This window comes from Myodes glareolus, chromosome 5 (assembly GCF_982192425.1).
Source record: "Myodes glareolus chromosome 5, mMyoGla1.1, whole genome shotgun sequence".
Classification (NCBI taxonomy): domain Eukaryota; kingdom Metazoa; phylum Chordata; class Mammalia; order Rodentia; family Cricetidae; genus Myodes; species Myodes glareolus.
Genome location: NC_142030.1, coordinates 26,725,659 through 26,747,519, shown reverse-complemented (window position 1 = coordinate 26,747,519; position 21,861 = coordinate 26,725,659). Strand labels below are relative to the sequence as shown.

The window sequence follows — 21,861 nt, the reverse complement described above, 5'->3', positions numbered from 1 at the left end:
AACCTCTACCATGATTTAAAAAACAAAACCCTACCCCACTTGGGCTGGACACCCCGCTCTCAACCACTGCTTTGGGCAGAGGGCCCAAGCTCGCGCTTGAACTCTGCTTTCACACATGGGGTTTGGTCTCTGTCGTGGTCTTTTGGGGGTCCCCACAATCTAGATATAACAGTGGAGAAATTGTATTGAAAAAGGACTGAGGGCTATGCTTGACTATATTAAAAATAGTATGTACGCTTTTAGAAAGCATGCAAGCTGAAAATAATAAATATGTTAACACAAATAAATCAGGCATCAAGATAAGTTAAAATTACTGTCTTCTCTCCAATTTTTGTCACAGATATTGAACATGTCTAGGTATGGTGACATTCAACTTTGCTCCCAGTACTCAGAAGCCAGAAGAAGGAGGCGTAAGGGTTTACAGCTACCCTGGGCTACATAGAAAGTTCCAGGCCAACTTGAACTACATATGGAGACCTGCCTAAGAGAGAAGGTGGAGAAGCCTAGAAGGATGGCTCAGTGTTTGCCATACAAGCCTAAAGATCCCAGTTCAACCCTCAGAATCCACATAAGAAAGATCAGCAAGGCAGCACTGGGGATGGGGAAAGAGGGGGATCCCTGGGGTTCAGTGGACATACAGTCTACTCAAATCAGGGAGCTCATGGTTCACTGAGAGACCCTGTTTCAAAAAAACAAAAGTTAGTGAGCAACTGAGGAAGACATCTGACTTCCACTTTGACCCCGACATGTGTATGCATGCATATCCACTTGCCACATACATGAACACATATGATGGAGGATACAGAGGAGAAACACAGAAAGAAAAAGAGTAAGAAAAGAAGTGACAGAGGTAGAGACAGGGGCAAGAGAGGGTTGAGGGGAGGAGGAAAAGCAAGCGCGTGTACCTATGAAGAAGCTCATTGACTGGAGCAGCATCTCCAGGCCTTGGCAAGGCCTTCAGATTTTACAGATTTTACGGATTTTACGCTGGGGAGCCGAGAAAGCTGTAACTCATTAGCACAGTTATACAGCTGTTAGATTTGGAACTAAAAGATAGTGCTCAACTTGTTTGATTGGTATTCCAGCGTTCTTTATGGTAGAACCTATTTTTTACCATATGTAGGCCAGGCTGGCCTCAGAGTCACAGAGATCTGCCTGCCTCTGCCTCCCAAATGCTAGGATGTAAGTCAGGAGCCACCATGAGTGGCTCTGTCTCAGAATTCTGAGTAGCAAGAATTACGGCTGCACACCACTACACCCAGTTTAGCCCTGCGATTGTAAATGGCAAGGTCCAGGGCCGTGGAGGTGCACTCCCTTAAGCCCGGCACTTAAATGGCAAGATCCTAATGTCACTTCTGGCTGCTGTGACAAAAAGCCCTTACACTGAGCACTGAACATCACAGGAAGGGTTCATGTTTGCCACAAAGCAGCTAGGTATGGAGGAGAGGCGGGACTGACTACTGCCCCTCAGATTTTCTTTTCTAAATTATTTTTTTATTTATTTTATTTTTTATCTTTTTTTTTTTTTTTTTTTTTTGGTTTCTCGAGACAGGGTTTCGCTATGTAGCTCTCACTGTCCTGGAACTCACTTTGTAAACCAGGCTGGCCTTGAACTCACTGAGATCTGCCTGCCTCTGCCTCCCAAGTGCTGAAATTAAAGGCTTGTGCAACCACCACAATATTTTTAATTATTGAAGACATGTATGGAGGCACAACTCTGTAAGCTCACCTTTCAGAAGGCTGAGAGAGGAGGATCACAAGTTTGGGAGTTCAAGATCAATCTGATATATATAATAAGTTCAAGACCAGACTAGTTGCAAAATAATAACAATAATAACAGGGCTGGGGAGAGAGGTCCATAAAAAACTACATTCATAATGACCTATGTTGTAGCCCCAGAACTCATATAAAAATGTCAGCTCTGGGGAGACATAGACAGGAGGCATCCTGGAACTCACCCAGCAGCCAGCCTAGCCTAATTGGCAAGTTTCGAGCTAGTTTGGGCTACACAGCAAGACCTTGACTCGAAAACAAAGCATTTGAAGAGAATTTTCTATTCCAAAATATGAAAGCTTAGACTACATTACAAGTCTACCCTTGCTTAATCCAAAATAGTGGATTAAACGGTGTGTATTAGCTTTTTCCTGGGGCCATGTGAACAAGTATTTGCTTACTCCAGGGCACAAACAACAGACTGAAGAAAGGGTTTCTCCCCGGTTCCAACTTGCTAACTCACAGGTGAAGTGAGGAGGGATTATCCACAGCAGCTCCTCCCTTGTGACCACTTGTGAGCCCACCCTTCTCCCCAAGGGCATGTGTTAATGGGCCCAGCCTTAGGAGGGGTTAATCATAGCTGCTCCCGAGTTTAAGACAGCAACAGCACAATAGTGCATGGGGGACAACGTTTCATAACAAAAGGAAACATTTTGGATTATTTTAGAATATCTACATAAGAAAAAGAAAGCTAAAGACAGTTATCAAATGTGTCTCTGAATTTAGACCTAATTTAAAATTATGTAGATGGTTCCACTGTTAAGAGCACTTGCTGCTCAACAATGAGAAGCTAAGTTCAGATCCCACAATCCAGGTCCAGGGACCCACAAATGCCTATAACTTAAGCTCCAAGGGTTCCAGCAACACCCTCTCTGACTTCCATAGGCAGCCCTGCGCACGAATGTTATACAAGCTTACAGACACATATACACATAGATGAATAAAAAATTTAAACAATAACATTAAAGTTAGGGTAGAGGGGAGTTGAAGACACAGAAAGTAATGGGGGTCCTACCCTCCACCCCTGAGTGAAAGAAAGGACCCAGATGTGGAGGAAAAAATCTTAGAGATTCTAACACCAGAATCCTCTTGACTGATGTGAACTTGGAGCCACTGACTTCTTTCTCTGGAGTCCGAATTAAATTATCAGCTACATGGTAGGTTCCCTCTCACCACCGGGCTGTGAAGCGAACCTCAACCCTTGTTTTGCTTTCCCGGGGACCACCTATTTACCCAAAGCAGCAGTTCAGATCTAACCTCCTGGTCAAAGCTTTTCTGGCTCAAATGGAATTAAGAGCTCCACTCTTTGGAATTCAAAGAGAAACATAAGGGGGTTATTTGCTTGCTTTCAGCTTCTCCCAGAGCCAAAACAGAGTTGGAAGCTCAGAACTGGTCTCTACTCTATATATTCAACTAAAGTATACATGAGAGGAGAGTGAATACATCATAGGTATGTTCCGTTCCCTGTGTTTGGACTTGCTTCACACATGATTCTGTACAGAATGTGAAGTTGCCCTTCCAGTAGTAAATGATCTTGGGATGTAAAACCATAAGCAATATGTGTTGTTTTGATGACAATGTAGAGTTTGTTCTTTAAAAAATGCTCAATTGGGTCTTCAATAAGGAAAACGGTTTTTAAAGCAACTCAGTAAAGAGGCTGGGTGTTGTTTACTTTTTAGTAGTACCTAACTCCTTAAGATGCCCAATAAATATTTGGGGTTTGTTTTGTTTTGTGGTTTTGATACAGGGTCTCTCTACGTAATTGTGGACCAACGTGGCCTTGAACTCACAGGGCTCCTAAAGGTGTGCACTACCACCAGATGTGCGCCATCACCGCCCGGTTTTCTGCTTGTTTGGTTAAGAGATCTTATAAAATACTGCCGTTTTTCCATCTAGAACGATAGAAATATTTACCTGGGACTAAGATGAGAAAAAAATACGAGCAAAAGAAAAAAGAAAATGAATCCTGGGAGACTGCGTGGTTCCAGGCTAGCTAGTTTAGCTGCTTTGAAATATTTCTTTGCAAAATTGTTAACCGTGGAGGTGCAGTCTGAAGTCGGAGGTAACATAAAGCAGAAGTTACACACACACACACACACCACTTTCTCATTTGTTCTGAGTTTTCTAAACGGTCCATGGAGATCTCATTTCCACAGCAGCATTTCGATATTGCGCCCGAACCCGCGAAAGCCTCCGTGCTGATTTTGCACCCAGCCGACCCGAGCCGGGAGCTCAGATCCGGCCAGGTGAGAGAGGACTCGGGACAGCAACCTCGCCACAGCGCAGCCGCAGACGCAGCACCTTCCGGCTGATGAGGACCTAAGGAGATCGGAACCAGGCTTCCGGGACGTGGGAGCGGCGGAGCAGAATAGCTGAAGTACCACCCTCCGTAAGGCCAGGCCGAAAGGCGGAAGTGAGGCGCCGACCGAGCTGGGGGAACTTTGCCTGGATGGCACTTTCCTGTCCTCGAGTCCGCCCCCGCCGGAGGGGCTCGGCTCCGCGATTCAAGATGGAGTCGTTGAGTCGAGCTGGGCAGGAGATGAGTCTGGCGGCCTTGAAGCAGCACGACCCCTACATCACCAGCATCGCAGACCTCACGGGCCAAGTCGCTTTGTACACTTTCTGCCCTAAAGCCAACCAGTGGGTGAGTGAGGCCCTGCCGCGGAGGTGCCAACCTGGCTGCCGCCGCCTCTTAAAGGGGCCGCGCAGGCAGTTTAGGATTGGGGGCGGGGAGTGAAGCAGGAGACTAGGACCGCCAAGGCGAGGCCAGAACCTCACCGAAGGGTCCGGCCAGAGCCAAAGGGGTGACGGGGACACGCGGGATTGGAGGAAAGAAGCTGAAGAAGTAGGCCAGAGACACAGCAGGGAAAATCAGATGGAGGGGAGGAATGAGGCAGGATCAGCCCTTCAGGGTCGGTTCTGGGTGCTTGAGTAATTTACCTTCTTTACGGGTTGCTTTGGAAAGATATGAGACAAGTGGGGTTATTTAAAAAGTGACTGAAAACCTGAGTTTGAGACTTCGAGAACTAGTAGATAAATTACGTGTATTTAATTACAAGATCCACCCCTCTCCCCCAACCGACCGAAGTAAGGTGATTTGGATTTGAAACTTAAGTCAGTTTCAAGAGTTAGTCCAGCTTTAATCAAACTACCGTGTGTCTTCAGAGTTTGGGGAATGGTTTCAAGGCGCTTAGGAAAAGGGCTGCTACGGTAAGAATTAGATTTCCTTGGAGACCTTTTGCAGGGAAAAGAGAGCAGTGACAACCATCTTTGATGGCTCACATCTGAATACTTTTTGAATTTTGTGAGTGGCGATGGCGTTCCAGAAAGTTACGGTGGTCGCTTAGTTCACGTGGTTGCCCATTTTTTTTTGTACTCGACTCTTCCTAATTAACTCATTCAGCTGTAAAAGCTTCACACTTTCTGTGGGTAACCGTTGGTTGGATAGAATTCATCAGTGATTGGTGTTCACACTTCACCAAGCATTGAGGTCCTTAAACTAACAAAACACTGAAGGATTGTCGTAGCTTTTCTTCACTATGATACTGATACATAGATGTAATTTTGTGAAAATTTATTGTCATTTATGAAAGTTACTTCAGAAGTTTCCATAATCATTTTCCTCCTTTTGGAAGAGAAAGGGATGTAGGAAGCCCCGGAGGATGAAATTACAAACCTCTTTACAGCTATACCTGTTTTAAACAGTGCCTTGGTTTGAAGTGGTTTGCATCATTTTTCTTTTCTCTCTCTCTCTCTCTCTCTCTCTCTCTCTCTCTCTCTCTCTCTGTGTGTGTGTGTGTGTGTGTGTGTGTGTGTGTAATCAGGGCTGCAGGCTAAGGCAGAAAATTTGAAGTGACAAATTATCTGTTACTGTTACCTCTTTAGTTCTTCACAAAGGCTTACAACGCTTGAGGATTTTATCCATGGAGTTGTGTAAAAATGAAATTGAAAACTAAGCAGTGCTGGGCAGTGGTGGCGCAAGCCTTTAGTCCCATCACTCGAGAGGCAGAGGCAGGTGGATCTCTATGAGTTTGAGATCAGCCTGGTCTACAAGAGCTAGTTCTGTCTTGAAAAACTGAAGAAGAAAAGAAAGAAAGAGAGAGAGAGAGAGAGAGAGAAAACTAAGCTGCTGTTTATTTGGATCCTAACATGGTGCACTCGCCCGTCATCTTTTCTTTTATTTTAGGGTGAGTTGTAATTTTGCCCAATGTATTTTGGGAGGCAAGTTTACTTTTACTCTGAGACAACTACTGCCATTTTCTTCTAATGAGAACACTTTTAAAGTCAAGAAAAGGCCTCAAGAAGGAAAAGTTTCATAGTGACATAGAAGACATTTACAAGAAACAGAGTTTTATTTATTTTTAATTTTTATCCTAACAAATTTGATATAACTAACCTTAAATTTTTATAATTTTTTGGTTACATTTAAGATCCAATGTAGGCCATGAACTACGAACTGATAGGATTTTTTGGTTTTAGACAAAAAATAAAAGCACTACGCCTATGCCTAAAACTTGACTATGCCATTGTCACAAATGAAAGAACACTAATGGCTTGCATTTTCTTGTTTACTTCTTGCAGTGCAGAAGATCAAACCCAGGGCCTCATGATGCTATAAGAGCACTGTGCCTCTGCCACTAGGCTGTATAAGTTGCAATTTCTTAGTCACATTTTCAGGTATCTAAAACCTGCCAGAGCTCCCTAACTCAGAGAATGGTTTCTAGCCACGATGCTTAACAAAGTTTGAAAAATAATGAATTGTGTATGGTAGGAGTCCTTAAGGAACTACAAAATTTGTTACTAATGAAAAAATTCTCCAAAGATGAAACAAAGTATCTTCTAAGAAAATGCCCGTGCTTCTATCATCAGCACCAGGCTCGCAGTTCAGCCCTTGTATCAATTTACTTTCTTTTTCTGTTAACTTTGATAGACTGTTAAAGTTTGATGGTGTTTGTTTGTTTTATTTTTGAAGTTGCAACATAAAATACCTCGACTCCCTATTAAGATACCTAGTTGAAAGGTTTTGGCTTTTCCAAAGTTAAAGCTGGGCCTAAAGGACTGGCTCAGTAGTTGCTAAGAGTAGTAGTCCTCTTCCAGAGGACCTGGGTTCAATTCTCAGCACCCACATGGTGACTCATATCCATCTGTAAGTCCAGTTCCAAGGGATCCAATACCCTCTTCTATCTGTGAGCTCCAGGCACACATATGGTGCACAGACATATGTACTGGCAAAACATGCTAGCACATTTTTTAATTTCAAAAAGTAATATATAAAAATAAAACTAATTCTGTTTTTTAATGTTCCTTAGTGGTTAAATAGAAAAATGTTACAGTTGTAGACATTTTGAATTGGACATTGCAGCACTTACATAAATACCTACAGAGCTGAATGGTTACACAATTTGTAAGGAACCTGAGGTGTCCACCTAAAAAACTGGGTGTAGTACCATCCAACACTGGGACCCGGGTGTGGTGTTGCACACCTTTAATCCCAGCACTTGGGAGGCAGAGGCAGGTGAATCTCTGTGAGTTCGAGGCCAGCGTGGTCTACAGAGCGAGTGCCAAGACATCAGACTCCAAAGCTACACAGAGAAACCTTGTCTTTAAAAACAAAACAAAGCAATTCAACACTGGGGAAGTGGAGGCAGGTGGTTCCCTGGGGATCACTGACCAGCAAGCCTAGCTTAATTACCCGACTTCTGGCCAGGAGAGACCCTGACTCAAAAGAACAAGCTCCTGAGGGTGACTGCTGACCTCTACATAGTTACACACACAATAGATTTCACAATAAATAAAACAAGTTGGCCTTAAAGCATTTCTTTTCCACTGAAACCATTTGGCATTGAAGAAGTAGTAGTAGTAGTAGTAGTAGTAGTAGTAGTAGTAGTAGTAGTAGTAGTAGTAGTAGTGAGAAACTAACAGAATTATTATCTGTTACAGGAGAAGACTGATATAGAAGGGACCCTATTTGTATATCGAAGGTAAGTTTTTAAAGTATGTTTCTATTTCACTTGAATGGTGAGCAGTCTCGTGTAACATGGTCCATTTCTAGTGTGTATTTGTCTCTGGAGCCTTCCTGTTCGTTTTCTTCCAGGTTCCAATTGTTTAGGCTGTGCAATCCTATCCTACCTGCTTCTCTTCTCAGAGCCTGACAAAATTATCTCAGGATAGAAAGCCTTTTCCAATTATCAACTATCCCATATTAAGAATATGAACATATGAGGGCTGGAGAGATGGCTCAGAGGTTAAGAGCATTGTCTGCTCTTCCAGAGGTCCTGAGTTCAATTCCCAGCAACCACATGATAGCTCATAGCCATCTGTAATGAAATTTGGTGCCCTCTTCTGGCCAGCAAGCATGCAGACAGACAGAATACTGTATACATAATAAATAAATAAATCTTTAAAAAAAGAATATGAACATATGAATGTCACTAGACATAATACATTAGTGATAGTAGATCAGTCTTTCTAATAAAAATTTGTCTTCTGTGACTGGTTCTGCCCCTCTCTTAATTCTTTCCCAGCTCTTGGGTTATATAGTCTTTATTGTGTCTATTTTAGTTTGAGAGTTGTTTGGAGTGCCTGGGTTATTCGTACTTGTATAAATTTTACTTTAAGCTTCTGAAAATTCTTTAAATTGTTGATTTGCAATAGTTTCCAATATTACCTTGTTTGACAACATAGATGCTTAAAAGACAGACCACAGGATATGGCAGTCATGGGGACACTTGTCTTTCTAGATGCCTATAGGTCTTGTTCTTAGAGGCAGGTCTTTCCCTTGTTTTCTAAAACTTAGGGTGGTAGCAGCAAGATTATTGATGTCTGGTTCATTTTCTATTGTGTTATATTGAAGAGTGTTGAGTGCATTGTTGATGAATCCCCTTGGTAAGGACACTAAGAGCATTCTTACTGTGTACGTCAAGTCCATCTAACTCGGGGAAAAACATACAAAAAAGTGATTTAATATAGGAAAGATTGCTGCAATGGATGGCAGTCATAGACATACAGGTACTGTATTAAAAAATGGTATTTCTTCACTTATATCAATCTTGGTATACGTGTATGGGGGAGAGAAACAGATCCTCAGTCACAGTGAGCTTATGTTCTAGTAGTGGGAGAAAGATGGTAAATAGGAAAGCAGTAGGTGTGTTGAGGTGAGAGGGTGCTTGCTGGAGAGAAGATGTGGTGCTAGTTTGGGGGCGGTAGTCTAGTTTCAGTGAGTCTGGAGAGGGAAGCACACCTGCAGAGACACTGCTGAAGCCAGAGTGGCAGAACAGGAGAGATACAGGCAGTGAAGGGAGCTGGGAACCTGATGACTTCGGCTTTTATGCTGAGGACTTGAGTCCTTAGAAACACTTAGGAACAAAGAAGGAAATGGCCTGACTTAATTAACCCGGGACTTTGTTCATGCTAGGCAAGCACTCTGCCACTGAATTAGAGCCCCAGCCTTGTATTTTTGTTCATGGTTTCAAATGCTAAATGCTAATTGTTCGTGTGATGTATAATATAGGGTGTGTGTGTGTGTGTGTGTGTGTGTGTGTGTGTAAAATAAAGTAGTAGATAACATTTCTATAGATTAAAAGGTAACATGTGTTCCCTTGCTTTAAATCTAAGGTCAGCTTCGCCTTACCATGGTTTTACCATTGTCAACCGACTGAACATGCACAATCTGGTTGAACCAGTGAATAAAGATTTGGAATTTCAGCTCCATGAACCATTTCTTCTGTATAGAAATGCAAGCTGTGAGTAATCTGTTTACAGTTAACAGGGGTTTTCATTTCAGGACAGTGGATTTTGGAGTTTCAGATTTTACAAAATATGGCCTGCGCTCTACTTTCTGATTATAAATGTGTGTCTTGGTAAAAAAATCAAACTAACTCCTCTAAATGTATCTCTGTGTGACTGTGTACCCGAGTGCACACGCACCACAGCCCACGTGTGGAGGTCAGAGGACAACATCCAGTTCTCTCCTCCCACCATGTGAGTTCCAGTATGGAACTCAGGTTGTCAGGCTGGATGGCCAGTGCCTTCACTCACCGCGCCATCTCAGCAGCCCCAGAAGCAAACATTTTAAACTGACTTTAAAATTGAAGACTTTTGCAGGTAACTAACTCAGGTTATTTTGGTCAACTATACTATCTAGCTCAATTGTTAGCACTGTATTTGTTTCTGCTATGAAATATTTAGTTCTTTGTTTCTGTCACGACGCTGAGTTCTTGTCAGTTCATATCCCTGAGCAACAGAACTTGGTCTGGGAGACGAAATGAGAGCAGACACTCGTGCTTTCCACAGAGGAAGGACTTTGCCATGGACAATGGTACTTTTCAACCTTCTAGGTTAATAGAGTGTCGTCTAGTAGGTACAGATACTGTGTCAGAAGCTGTTGTGTTTTAATGGTGATGAGTACCTTATGTAGGATACACAGGTAGACTCAAGGTGCATGGCATACAGTTAGTTGGAGAGTTCCTAGTCCAAGGTCTTTTCAAGTGTTTTAACAGGTTCTAATAGTGATTGAAATTCAGGCAACAAAGCTCAGAGTCGCCCTTTCAAAAACGTATAGAAGTTCCTCACCGTGTCACACTGGAGTTACTTGCTGACAAATCTGTCATAAATTGAAAGCTCATTAATATACTTAAACTGCCAAATATCATAGCTCAGCAACACAGTACACGCTGTAGACTATTGGTTGTCTCCCTGTGACCATGTGGGAGTGGGGGCTGCAGCTGGTTGCTGCTGTACAGCACTGCAGTAGCGTCTCCCATGTATCCTACTCCAAAGGAAATGTGCAGTCCAAAATACAATTTTTCACTCAGTAAATGCTACTTATCACAGCATTTTGTAAGCAAAAATCTTAAGTTAGATTGTCGTAAGTGTGGGACCATCTGTACAAAAAACGTATAAAGAGCAAAGACATTGCTCAGTGGTAGATAAATCCTTAGCATTCATAGGCTTTGGGTTGGAGCTCCAGCAGCACACACCATGTCCGCTGGGTTCTGATGGTTCAGTTTAGGTATTAGAGGTGTGATTGAGGACAGGGGCAGTTTGCTTGTCCTTGACCCCTAGGGATATCAAAACAGTGGTTTAGAAAGCCAGGAACCCCAAATTCTTTTTTCCTCATTTTTAAGTATCTAAGCAAAATAAGATATATCTCTTGATTTTTCAGTAAACTATTTCTTGGGTTTTTAAATCCTCTCAGATTTTAAGTCCTACAGACATATTAGACACTTCTTGAGCCAGGAGTGGTAGTGTACACTCATAATCCCAGCCCTTTGGAGGCTGGGCAACCTGTAATCTAAGTTCATATCTCAAAGAGTCAAACAAAAAAGACATGTTATTTAATACCTGTAAATTCAGGATTTCTATGAACTAGTAGAAAGTAGAATGTTACAAATGGCCATTTTATGTTAAATTTTCATTGTGGGAAAATTCTTCAAAAGAACACTTAGCTACATTTTTACAATAAAATTGGGTAAGTTCTGCTTTTTACTGTTTTGACAATTCTGTATTACTTCTCCTAGTCACTGAGGAAAATCCTCAAGTGACTTGATTATCTGTAGCCTATGCCCAAGTCCTTCACATTTAGAGTTCTGTAAAATTGACTTATATTGGACATGGTGGAGATGAAGCACACCCTTATTCCTAGAACTCAGGAGGCAGAGCAGATGGATCTCTGTGTGTTCAAGGCCAACCCGGTCCACACAGGCCAACCAAGACTACACAGTGAAACCCTGTCTTTAAAACCAAACCAACAAAAAAGCAAATAGAACCTAACCTACCAGAGTTTACCAGAGTTTGGTTATTTGGAAGTGATTCTCTTGTGCTTATGCAGAACAAATAAAGGCAGACTTACAAGCAAACAGACTATCGTCTGGTTTCATCATGTAAAAACCTAGCATCTGTAGACTAACTGGGATCGACACAAAAGTGTCAGTGTTCTGTAAATTTAACCCATTACGCTATCATAGACTTTAACCATCAGCAGTATTCATAACATTAATTAAAATATTCTTGTGGAGAAAAGTGTAAGGTGCTTGGTTTGTGGTTTTGTTTTGTTTGTCTTTGGTTTATAGAGTTTTTTTTTTAAAGCATTTAAAAAGTACAGAAACAGCTCACTTACCCAGGTCATCCCATTGGGGGCGACATTTAAAGAAGGAGTTGTATTAGAGGTGGCAGGGCAGCATAGGGCAGTGATTCTCAACTTTCCTAGTGCCGTGACCCTTTGATACAATTCCTCGTGTGGTGGTGACCCCAACCATAGAATTACTTTTATTGCTACTTCATAATTGTAATTTTGGTACTGTTATGAGTCGCAATGTATGTATCTGATATTTCCAGTGGTATTAGACGACCCCTGTGAAGGGTCATTCGACCCCCAAAGGGGTCGTAATCCATAGGTTGAGAACTCCTGGCATAAAGTAATGTGGGGTCTTAGGACTGTGTACGATTGTCTAATGAGTAGTAAACATAGAACATAACTCTGTCAGGTCAGGAAACTGTTGAGTTGTTTGGGGATTTGTCCATTAAATAAACGCTAGGATCCGATTCCACATATGGGTAATTATACTGATCCTGTAGCTGCTCTTTCGTCATTCTCCCGCGGGAGATGCCACCAAGATACCTGGCCCATTTAGCTCAAATTATACTTTTATATCCAACTTTTTCTCACTCAGGTTCAGTTTTAGAGTAAATGAGGGCAGGAAGCAAACATTGAACTGTAACTTTTTCCAGTTCTAAATTGTTCTATTTAGTTTACTTTTTAGCTTTTCTTTATACAAAGTACTCAGCCCTCCCACGAAAAAGGTAAAATCTTAGAGAAGGTACTTTCATTGGATTCATTGATTCTCCTGAATCTTTGAGAAATACTGTATTTTCATTCTAAGAGCCTTTCAGTAGCTGCACAAGGCTTTAATTGAACTGGAGGGAGGAATTAGGGGCTGCATATTCTGCAGTCACTGAACAGTAGTTGTGCTTCTGTCTCCTCTCTCTGGCTCCCATCTTCACAGATGAGCAGACGAGATCCTCAGGTGTTTAGAAACCTACTCAGGAGTTAGGAAGCTAAGAAGAGGTGTAGACTCTAACTGCCGCCCTTCGAGCCAGTGTTCCATCACCAGTGCTCCAGTAAAATGACACAGGTCAGCGGAGAGCGGTACTGTCTGCTTCTCTGCAGTGATGGAAGACTGTGCTAGCACTATGTAGCACTGACCGCCTGCCATAAAGGACTGACTACTGAGGGCCAGGAATGATGTTTTTAATTTGCTTAACACATTTGAATTTGCCATGTTGAACAGTGAGGTCTAAAGCATGAACCTGTAGTCCAGCATACCATTTATTGTGTCCTATTTAAATGTGCCTCCTATTTAGTCATTCCTTTTTTTAAAATTTATAAATGATTTCTGCATTCAAAAGCTGTAGAATAAATCTCTAAGAAAGACTACCATGGTAGTACTTTTTTATTTCTTAGAGTGGAGTTTGTTTTACTGACAGTTCTAAGCTTTGCCATCTTACTGACTGTGACTTTGTATGAATTCCTTAAACCTGTTGTTAAGTGTTGGACTGTATCCCCATCTTAGACTCAAACCAGGTGGTCTTATTATTGAAACAACTGTAAATACTTAACTATTACCAAGATTTCCTTATAACCTGGGCCTGTAGTGATTCCTTTATCACTTCTCACAGGAACCACAAACTGCTTCTCAAGAAGTTCTCTCCACTCCTCTTACCCCTAGTTTTTGCTGCACTGGTACTCAAACCCAGTGCCTTAGACATGCTAAGCAAGTATTCTTCCCCTAAGCTACACCCGCAATTCTATTTCAAATATTTTAGATACAGATAACTTGAGATATCTATTGGAAAAGGATACATATGCTAAAATTAAGTCTTTAAGGCTACTTTTTATTCAAGTAGTCAGGTGTTGGCTGAAAATTGACTCCAAGGTTTTGAACGGTCTAGGGTAGTAGGTACCAAGGAGCCAAATCCCTTGCTCTCCCCACCCCCACCTTTTGGTTGGTTGTTACTGTTGTTTAAAGCAGTGCCTTTCATAGCCCAGGGTGACTCCAACTCACTGTATGGCCTTAAACTCTTGATTTTATACTGGAATTACAGATATGCCCAGATTTCCAAATCTTTTATTATTTATGTATTTATCATGTATGCAATATTCTGTCTGTGTGGATGTCTGAAGGCCAGAAGAGGGCACCAGACCTCATTACAGATGATTGTGAGCCACCATGTGGTTGCCGGGAATTGAACTCAGAACCATTGGAAGAGCAGGCAATGCTCTTACACTGAGCCATCTCTCCAGCCCCCAAATCTTTTTTTTTTTTTTTAAATACTCAATAGAAACACTTCTGGCAAGTAGGCCATGGTGTTGCAAAGTTCTTTTGCTATACGAAGCATTAAATACATAGCAGAACCAAAGAAGGAGTAGCTGTCCATGAACCAATACCAAAGTGAAAACAGAAAACTTAAATGAGAGGCCTGTGAGCTTAACACTTGCTGCCAACTCTTTTGGGACCCTTGGGGATGGGAAGTCTCCTAAATTAAGGATGCTATTATTTTGCGTGATATGATGAGGAGTTAAGATTTCACAAGTGTGGAAAGTTTAGAGCTGAGACACAGAAACCAGTATCTAGCCAGATCTAATGCTCTATGCATATCAGTCAATTGAGAAGATACGTTTGTCAGTCTAGTGAGTTGAGAGCTAAGTTTATTGAAGTCTGAGTTATAGGTTCAATAGAAAATGTCTTCCCAAGAGTTGTAACCGTAGGCCTTTTTGGTGTGTGATTCCCCCTGTATGCTGTGAATATGTTTTTCATCATAAATTCTGGTTTGAGTTAAACTGCTAGGTATACACTCTTATTGAGGCAAAAATTAACATAAAACTAATCACCGTCCAGTAAGTATTCAGAAATACTGGGCAGAAACAATTGCAAGACTCTTTGAAATGCCTGTAACCCAGGTAGCCCTCAGATGTCACATAAGCACTGTGGTACAAAGTTACTGATATGCCAGGAGGTAATTCACGATGAGTAGTGAGGGCACTGTACAACAAAGGAGAGCACTGGACAGCCCTTCCCCAGAACCTCAGTGGGTGGAGTAACCACATGAGAACCTAGTGGGCATACCCATCAAATGAGGATTACAAGTTAAAAAGAAGAAATAATTACAGAATCAAATGCTATTAAAAATAACAAGTAGATTTGAGAAGTAACCAAGTAGAACTTACAGAAATTAAGATTTTAGTTACTAAGATAAACTCTACCTGGATGCAACAATTAGCAACAGCTTTTTGTTTTGGTTTGTTTTAGTTTTGGTTTTTTGAGACAGGATTTCTCTGTATCTTTGGAGCCTGTCCTGGAACTAGCTCTTTTAAACCAGGCTGGCCTCGAACTCACAGAGATCCACCTGCCCCTGCCTCCCGAGTGCTGGGATTAAAGACTGCGCAACCACCGCCTGAATTTAGCAACAGCTTTAAATACACACACATTGGTAAACTAGAAGGATTATCTGGGGAAATTGAGAATGGATCCTTAAAAGGGGGAAAGTACTGAAAGTAGGACAGTTATAAAGTTTAATGTGATGGACAAGATTGACAGAATGTTAAAATTGATTTAAAAGTGCCTCTATTCGAAGAAATTATAATGGAAGACTTTGCAGATTCTATAGAAGATGTGGTTCCCACAGGGTAGGGAACCCTGACTGCTCTTTGGACTGGAGGAGGAGGGGGAGGGAAATGGGAGGAGGGGAGGATGTGAAAAATTTTAATAATAATAAAAATAAAATGGCAAAAATAATAATAATACCTCAGAAATAAAAAAAAAATGGAAGTCTTCCATTTAGGCATTGAAAGAGGCCCAGGCATACTAGGCCTGCTGCATTATGGCAGAGGCAGAAGGAACCAAAGGTTGCTTGAGCAACCCAACTCAAAGGAACACCCTTCAGACTGACCACTTACGGCTCCAGGGCTGGGGCAGACAACTAACCAGTGAGTAATTCAAGAGAGCATAGGCATCCCAACAGCAACAGAGCATTTGTCTCTGGAGACCCTGGCTGGAGGGACTTCCGGAGCAGCCTGTGCAATGCACAGCCACCAACCATGTGTGACTATCAGGCTCTGAAATGGTGCTAGTACTGCTGAGTTTTTAATTGAATTTCATTTTAATTCCTAATCCTTAATTTCAGTTAATATAAACAGCATAGTTCCAAAAGTACAGTTTAGGAAAAAAAAAATTGAACGCAGAAGAAATGAGATAAGAATTAATGGTGGGGACTGGAGAGACAGCCCAGCAGTAAGAGAGCCTGCTGCTCTGCAGAGGGCTGGAGTTCAGCCTCAGCACCCACCAAAGGATCCCATACCTCTGGCTTCCAAGGCCAACCCTGCATTCCCACTCATAGACACACAGTACACATATAATTAAAATAATACAAATCCTCACTCATAAGTAACTTTTAGACATAAAGAAAAACCAGCCTACAGTTCACAATCCCAGAGAACTTAGACAACAATGAGGACCCTAAGAGAGACATACATGGATCTAATCTACATGAGAAGTAGAAAAAGACAAGATCTCCTGAGTAAATTGGGAACATGGGGACCATGGAAGAGGGTAGAAGGGGAGAAAAATATATAGCTCAATAAAAACAATTTAAAAAAAAAACATGAGATAAAATAAAAATCTTTAAAAGGTATGATATAGAAAGAAAAAGTCAAATCAAGGTAGACAATGGCTATACAGAGCAATGAAATGTCTAGTTCTAATATGCAAAGCAAAACTGAGCTTCAGAGAGTAGCTTAGGGGTGGAGCAGCTGCTTTATTGTCTAATGCACTTAAGGTCTGCAACACATACAGAAAGGTCAAAGCAAGGTTTTAAGAGAGCAGGAACATAGACCAGAGTTTTTCACACTAAAAGCATCCCGAGATTGAGACGAGAATAGTTACAAGCAGGCATTGTGGCTCACACCTATAATCCCAGCACTCTGCTAGGCTCAGGCAGATATGACTGCTGTGGATTCCACCTGTCATTGCTGTGATTGCCTGAGCTGCAAAATGAAACCTTGATTCTAAAGGAAAGAGAAATTGAGTGTGGTGGCCCACGCCTTTAATCCCAGCACTCAGGAGGCAGAGGCAGGTGGGTCTCCATTGAGTTCGATGCCAGCTTGATCTACAGAGTGAGTTCCAGACAGCCAGAGCTACAAAGAGGAATCCTGTCTCAAAGAACCACAAAAGTAAATAAAGTAAAATGAAAGTAGAGGGAAGAATGAGAGAGGAGAGACAGGGAGGGAAGAAAGGGGTAAGAAAGGAAATGAGGGTAACTGAATTGATTAGCTGAGAGTTTTTAAATGAGATTACGAATGTTCCATTTTTGGGGCTAGGGGAATAGCCCAGTGGTAAATCAGTTACCTAACATGCACAAAGCCCTTGGTTTGATTCTCAGTCCCACAAAAATTAAAGATCCAGGATAGCTACTGAAGTTACCCTGTCAGTCTAGGAAAGGAGAAAAAGTAAATAGAAACTCCAAGACAAAAATAGCAGAATAACTAGATCAATAATTTAATTAGAATAGGTGAATATGGAATTGCTATGTGTTGTTGAAAATGGTGAGTAGAATGAGCTATATCAGGCAAATTTTAACCAAGGAAAGTTGAGGTAACTGTTAAGAATATGTAACTGATAAATATCAATAGGGATACAAATGTGAACAATTTTGAACTAGTTTATACCAAATATATATGAAAGTTATAAACGGAATGTTAAAAACCCATAATTGCAAAGTAAGGTATGCGATAGTATAGTTAGGCTATCCAGGACAAGAGGTTAGGCAATAAAAAGGGAAATCTGAATAAAGATGAAGGAAAATAAAAGTGAGTGTAGAAATTCATTGCAGAAGGCAGAAACTGCATTGCAAGAGTAAATACATAAAACAAAACCTCATCTGTAAGTATGATTGACCTATACTTTCAGCAATAGAAACAGAAAAGGCACAGTGGACATGCGAAGATATATACCTAAGCCGAGCGGTGGTGACGCACGCCTTTAATCCCAGCACTTGGGAGGCAGAGGAAGGTGGATCTCAGTGCGTTCTGAGGCCAGCCTGGTCTACACAGTGAGTTCCAGGACATCCAGGACTACGCAGAGAAACATTGTCTTGGGGGAGAAAAAAAAAGATATTATGTAGAGGTGTCTTTTTAACATGCAGGTTTAGAAACCAGTAGTGAACTTTTTGCCTGAGTTTAAAACTTAGATGAGAGGGGATTTCCTGGAAGTATCCCATTTAACAGAAGTGTCCTCGGGCCCTAAATGGCCTCAAACAGCACAACAAATGGTCTAAAATTTAAAAATCTCCCCCATCACTTGTAAAGACATTCCCAGAGGCGTGATGTTTGGTAGTGATACTCAGTAGGACAGCTCTCTGTGAAGAACACACTCCGAGGAGGCAGATCCGGGTCCTATACATTTTTGCTCTGACAGCACAGGAGACATCTCCTGTCTGTACCTGTGCTTCTGCACTGGGGAACCCATGCCTCATGATCCACTTTCCCTTCCTCAAGATGCCTCACTCTTTCTCCTAGGTCATGTTTTCCCCAGTGCAAGGGTCCATTGATAGCTCCCTAGAGTTACAGTGATTTAACCAGGAATCAGTTTCTGATGTACATGTTTACCTAGTAATGGATACCACCAAAAATGTACTGTAAGATTACATTCTGAGCAGCAACAGCAAAAAAAAAAAAAAGAACCAAGCAACCTTATTTTTCTTACAGCTAGACTGTAATAACCCAGTTAATTGCAAATACTGAGTTTGTGATACCTTTGAGCTTTATAGAATCTTCTGGCACTCAGTCATTTTCTTTTATGCAAACTGTTTGCATTGATATCCTTTGACAAAAACTATCTCAAACTGCTTTTTACTTTGTTTTTAACAAATAAAGATGATTATTTAACTCAGGTAATGCCAATTCAGTAATCTTTATTAGTTTTGTCATCTGCCTAGCACCTAACCAGGTGCCATGCCTTATACATTTCAAAACTATTATGGACTTTCAAAGTACTTTAATTTGTTTGTTTGGTTGGTTGGTTCTTAAGTTCTCTCTGTTTTCTTGGGGAACTATTAAGTAAAATTTACTGAAATAATCTGGAGCTTTCAGTGACTTGTCTGTCTTCTTGAGAAGGGGTATGATTCTTAGTTGAAGCCAGCAGTGGCAGCTCGTGCCTGTAATTCCCAGAACTCTGAGGCTGAGACAGGATTGACCAAGGCTGAAGCCAGCCTGAATTCCATAGCAAGTATCAGGCCAGAAGGACCATGTATCAAGACCTCCTCCCCCCACCCCTCCAAACACACATATGCACACACAATGCACACAGGGACAGATTCTTAATAAAGTAAGGCTACTTCATTAAGGCTGGAGCTATACATGTTTCATTCTTAAACAGTTGTAGGAGAATGGCAAAAACTGATGATAAGGTCTGTAACTTAAAAGAGTTACCAGTTGTAAACTTGAGGGTTAGCCTTTGTGCTGAAAAGTTTCATCTGTCAGATGTGATGTTACTTTGTATACTTTTCTTGGTAAGTTTCAAGTATATACCCATTAATTAGAAAAAAAAATGTATTGTGATTTTCTCTTCTCAGCCCTAACCTTACTCTGTACTGGGGGGAGCTGGGTGATATTTTTATCCAAAAGAGGAGTGGGTATTTTGTGCACTTTGTTAGAGTTAATTACTGGGAGAATTCTCTAAAGGAAAATACCCATTCAGGTCCCCCACTCCCCACCTGAAGGAACCTCCCACTGAAGGCCACTTCCCTCATCGCAAGATCTTTTCTGTAATCCCAGTTGAGCAAAGTCCTTTTCTGGCTTCCCAAGAATACTTGGATATGTCCTGATTTTCATCTTACCTGACACTTCTAAGCACTAACAGATCTGTGTTTGTATAAAGCAGTATGAAAATAATCATATTTAGATAAAACCCAATCTGGAATTTATCGCGAGAATGTTAATGGCATACAACTACTAGTCTCATATGTTACTCTTTAGCCTTCCCAACAGTCAGTTACCTACAGATATAGCTGGTAGTAAAAATATTACTGTTTAACTCACCTGAAAAGGCCTGGGAGAAGTCCTCCTTGGTTTCCACTTCGCTCACAACTTTGCCTTTGTACCGGATGTCAGTCTCTTGGGAGAGAGCATTTTTAATTAAAATTAGATCACTAGAAAATGTCGGAAGGTTCATTTCCATAGTGTTGAAAGTACAGCTGCCAAGTGGAAAGTTTTAGTGAAGAAACGCTGGAGCGCTGCTGTTCTTGTCTTTCTCCGTGTCCTTTCTCGGTTCAAGGGCAAGGCAGAGCAGAAGAGACGGTGGGTGCTCTTGGCATTTGGAACAGATTTTCAGACTTAAAGCACAGTGCAAGAAGTTTCCTTGCAAGATTAGTTTATAATTTATCAAGTCAAAAAATGTGAGTTCTACCTCCAGACTAAAAAAGGAATTTATAAACAACAAAAAAAGTCCAGCACTTCTTCGTTTGTGATCTCCGGCTCCACAGTGCTGCTCACAGCCTGAGCAAAGGCAGGTGGTCTCAGCAGCTGCTGCCCTGAGGTTGGTTTGACGCTGTAATCAGAAGGGAGAAAGGACCTGTGGCAACTGCATTAGCCTGGCCTCTAGGACCAAGATAAGGAAAGAGCCTCCTCACTCTTGCCGCAGTTAGAGATTGAAGAGGTAAAACACCCTGAGAACATACAGAACTCAGACTGGGAGCTGACTCTGCCGCTGTGAGGTCAGACATTGCAAAAGTCTGTTGTTCTGTCTCATTGTATTCTCGTTGTTTCTGCTACCAGATACCCTCTTGGTGATTTTTTTTGAATCCTCAAGCATTTCAGAATGTTCCAAAAGGAATATTTTTATTGCTGCTCACTAATTACTGGCTTTTTCTCCCCTAAGGTAGTCTTATCCTATAAAAGCAACTTTTATCTTTGTGTTCCAGTGTTATCTTGGTTGTAAGTTAGATAACTATATTGTTTTGTAAATTCTTCAAATTTTTTCTTTTGAGAAGTCACTAAGTATAGTCACATATCTAGATAGAAATATGTCAACATGTATATAGATTTAATGTTGTGTTTATATAATAAAAATTCATCGCTGCTATAAAATGTGAAGCACAAGTTAACCACTAGCCCAAGAAGTTAAGCCTTGTGGAGTGGGCAGTCTAAACCTCAAGACTGAGCTCTGCAGGTTCAGTGACCTGGAGTCTAAGCAGATCACAGTTACAGAAATGTCACTGTGTTCAGGCATGGTCAGCTTTGTCTTTTCAGTTAAACACAGGATAACCATTTGCTACCAACCTATAAAAATTATATATTTGATTCTTAAGCGCTCACATCCTGAATTTGTTGTTATTTTAAGGTAGAAACTCACATATCCCGAACTGGCCTAAAAATCGCATTTGACTTTGAATTAGTGATCTCCCACCTAGGACACGAGGCATGCACTACGATGCCCCTGTTTGTGTGGTATTGGAGATGGAGCCCAGGGCTGTGTGCATGCTAGGCAAAGTGCTCTACCAGCTGAGCCACACCTGGATGTCTAGGACTGCAGAGTACTAGCAGCACTGCTAGTACTGATCCCAGCCGCAGCACTGGGGAGGACATGCCCATCGCTAATGACACAATGGATCCCTTGTATGCTATAGATACTGGTGCTTACAACTCTGAGTTGATGATCTCTTCATAAACTAACAGGAAAATGTATAGGAATGCAGAAGCCAAAGGGGAAAAACAGGTTTATGGTTAAACCATAATCAAACCTATATCCTGACGTTCTGATTATAGATTCCTGGAAATCTAAGAAATAAGAATTCAGACTTGTAAATGCCAAATACCATTTTGCATGCTTTATCTTTCCCATCCAATATCTTAAAATGATAGATGGGTGGAACATAGAGAACTTGACTAGCAAGTGGTGAACATGCCCAACATTGTGCCACACTGGTAAGTCATACATAGCATGAGTTTGGAAGCCCTACCATGAGTGCTGAGCACTGTGAGAATAGTGGCTATATCCCTATATCAAGTGAAAACTTTACTGTGATTCTCCCCTTTTT

At 41.4% G+C, this 21,861-nt stretch overlaps 1 protein-coding gene across 2 annotated transcripts in view; it reads left to right on the top strand.

Annotated features, from left to right (window-relative positions):
- The first annotated feature begins 4,186 nt into the window (after positions 1 to 4,186).
- Positions 4,187 to 21,861, top strand: part of Dcp1a (decapping mRNA 1A) — a 53,848-nt gene continuing 36,173 nt past the window's right edge. The window contains exons 1-3 of one of the 2 annotated variants that reach the window (XM_048421279.3): positions 4,187 to 4,417; positions 7,714 to 7,754; positions 9,388 to 9,515. In XM_048421279.3, coding sequence (XP_048277236.3) covers positions 4,223 to 4,417; positions 7,714 to 7,754; positions 9,388 to 9,515 — 364 coding nt within the window. In that variant the 5' untranslated portion in view covers positions 4,187 to 4,222. The remainder of the gene's footprint in view (positions 4,418 to 7,713; positions 7,755 to 9,387; positions 9,516 to 21,861) is intronic. The other variant, XM_048421278.3, reaches the window with a different exon arrangement.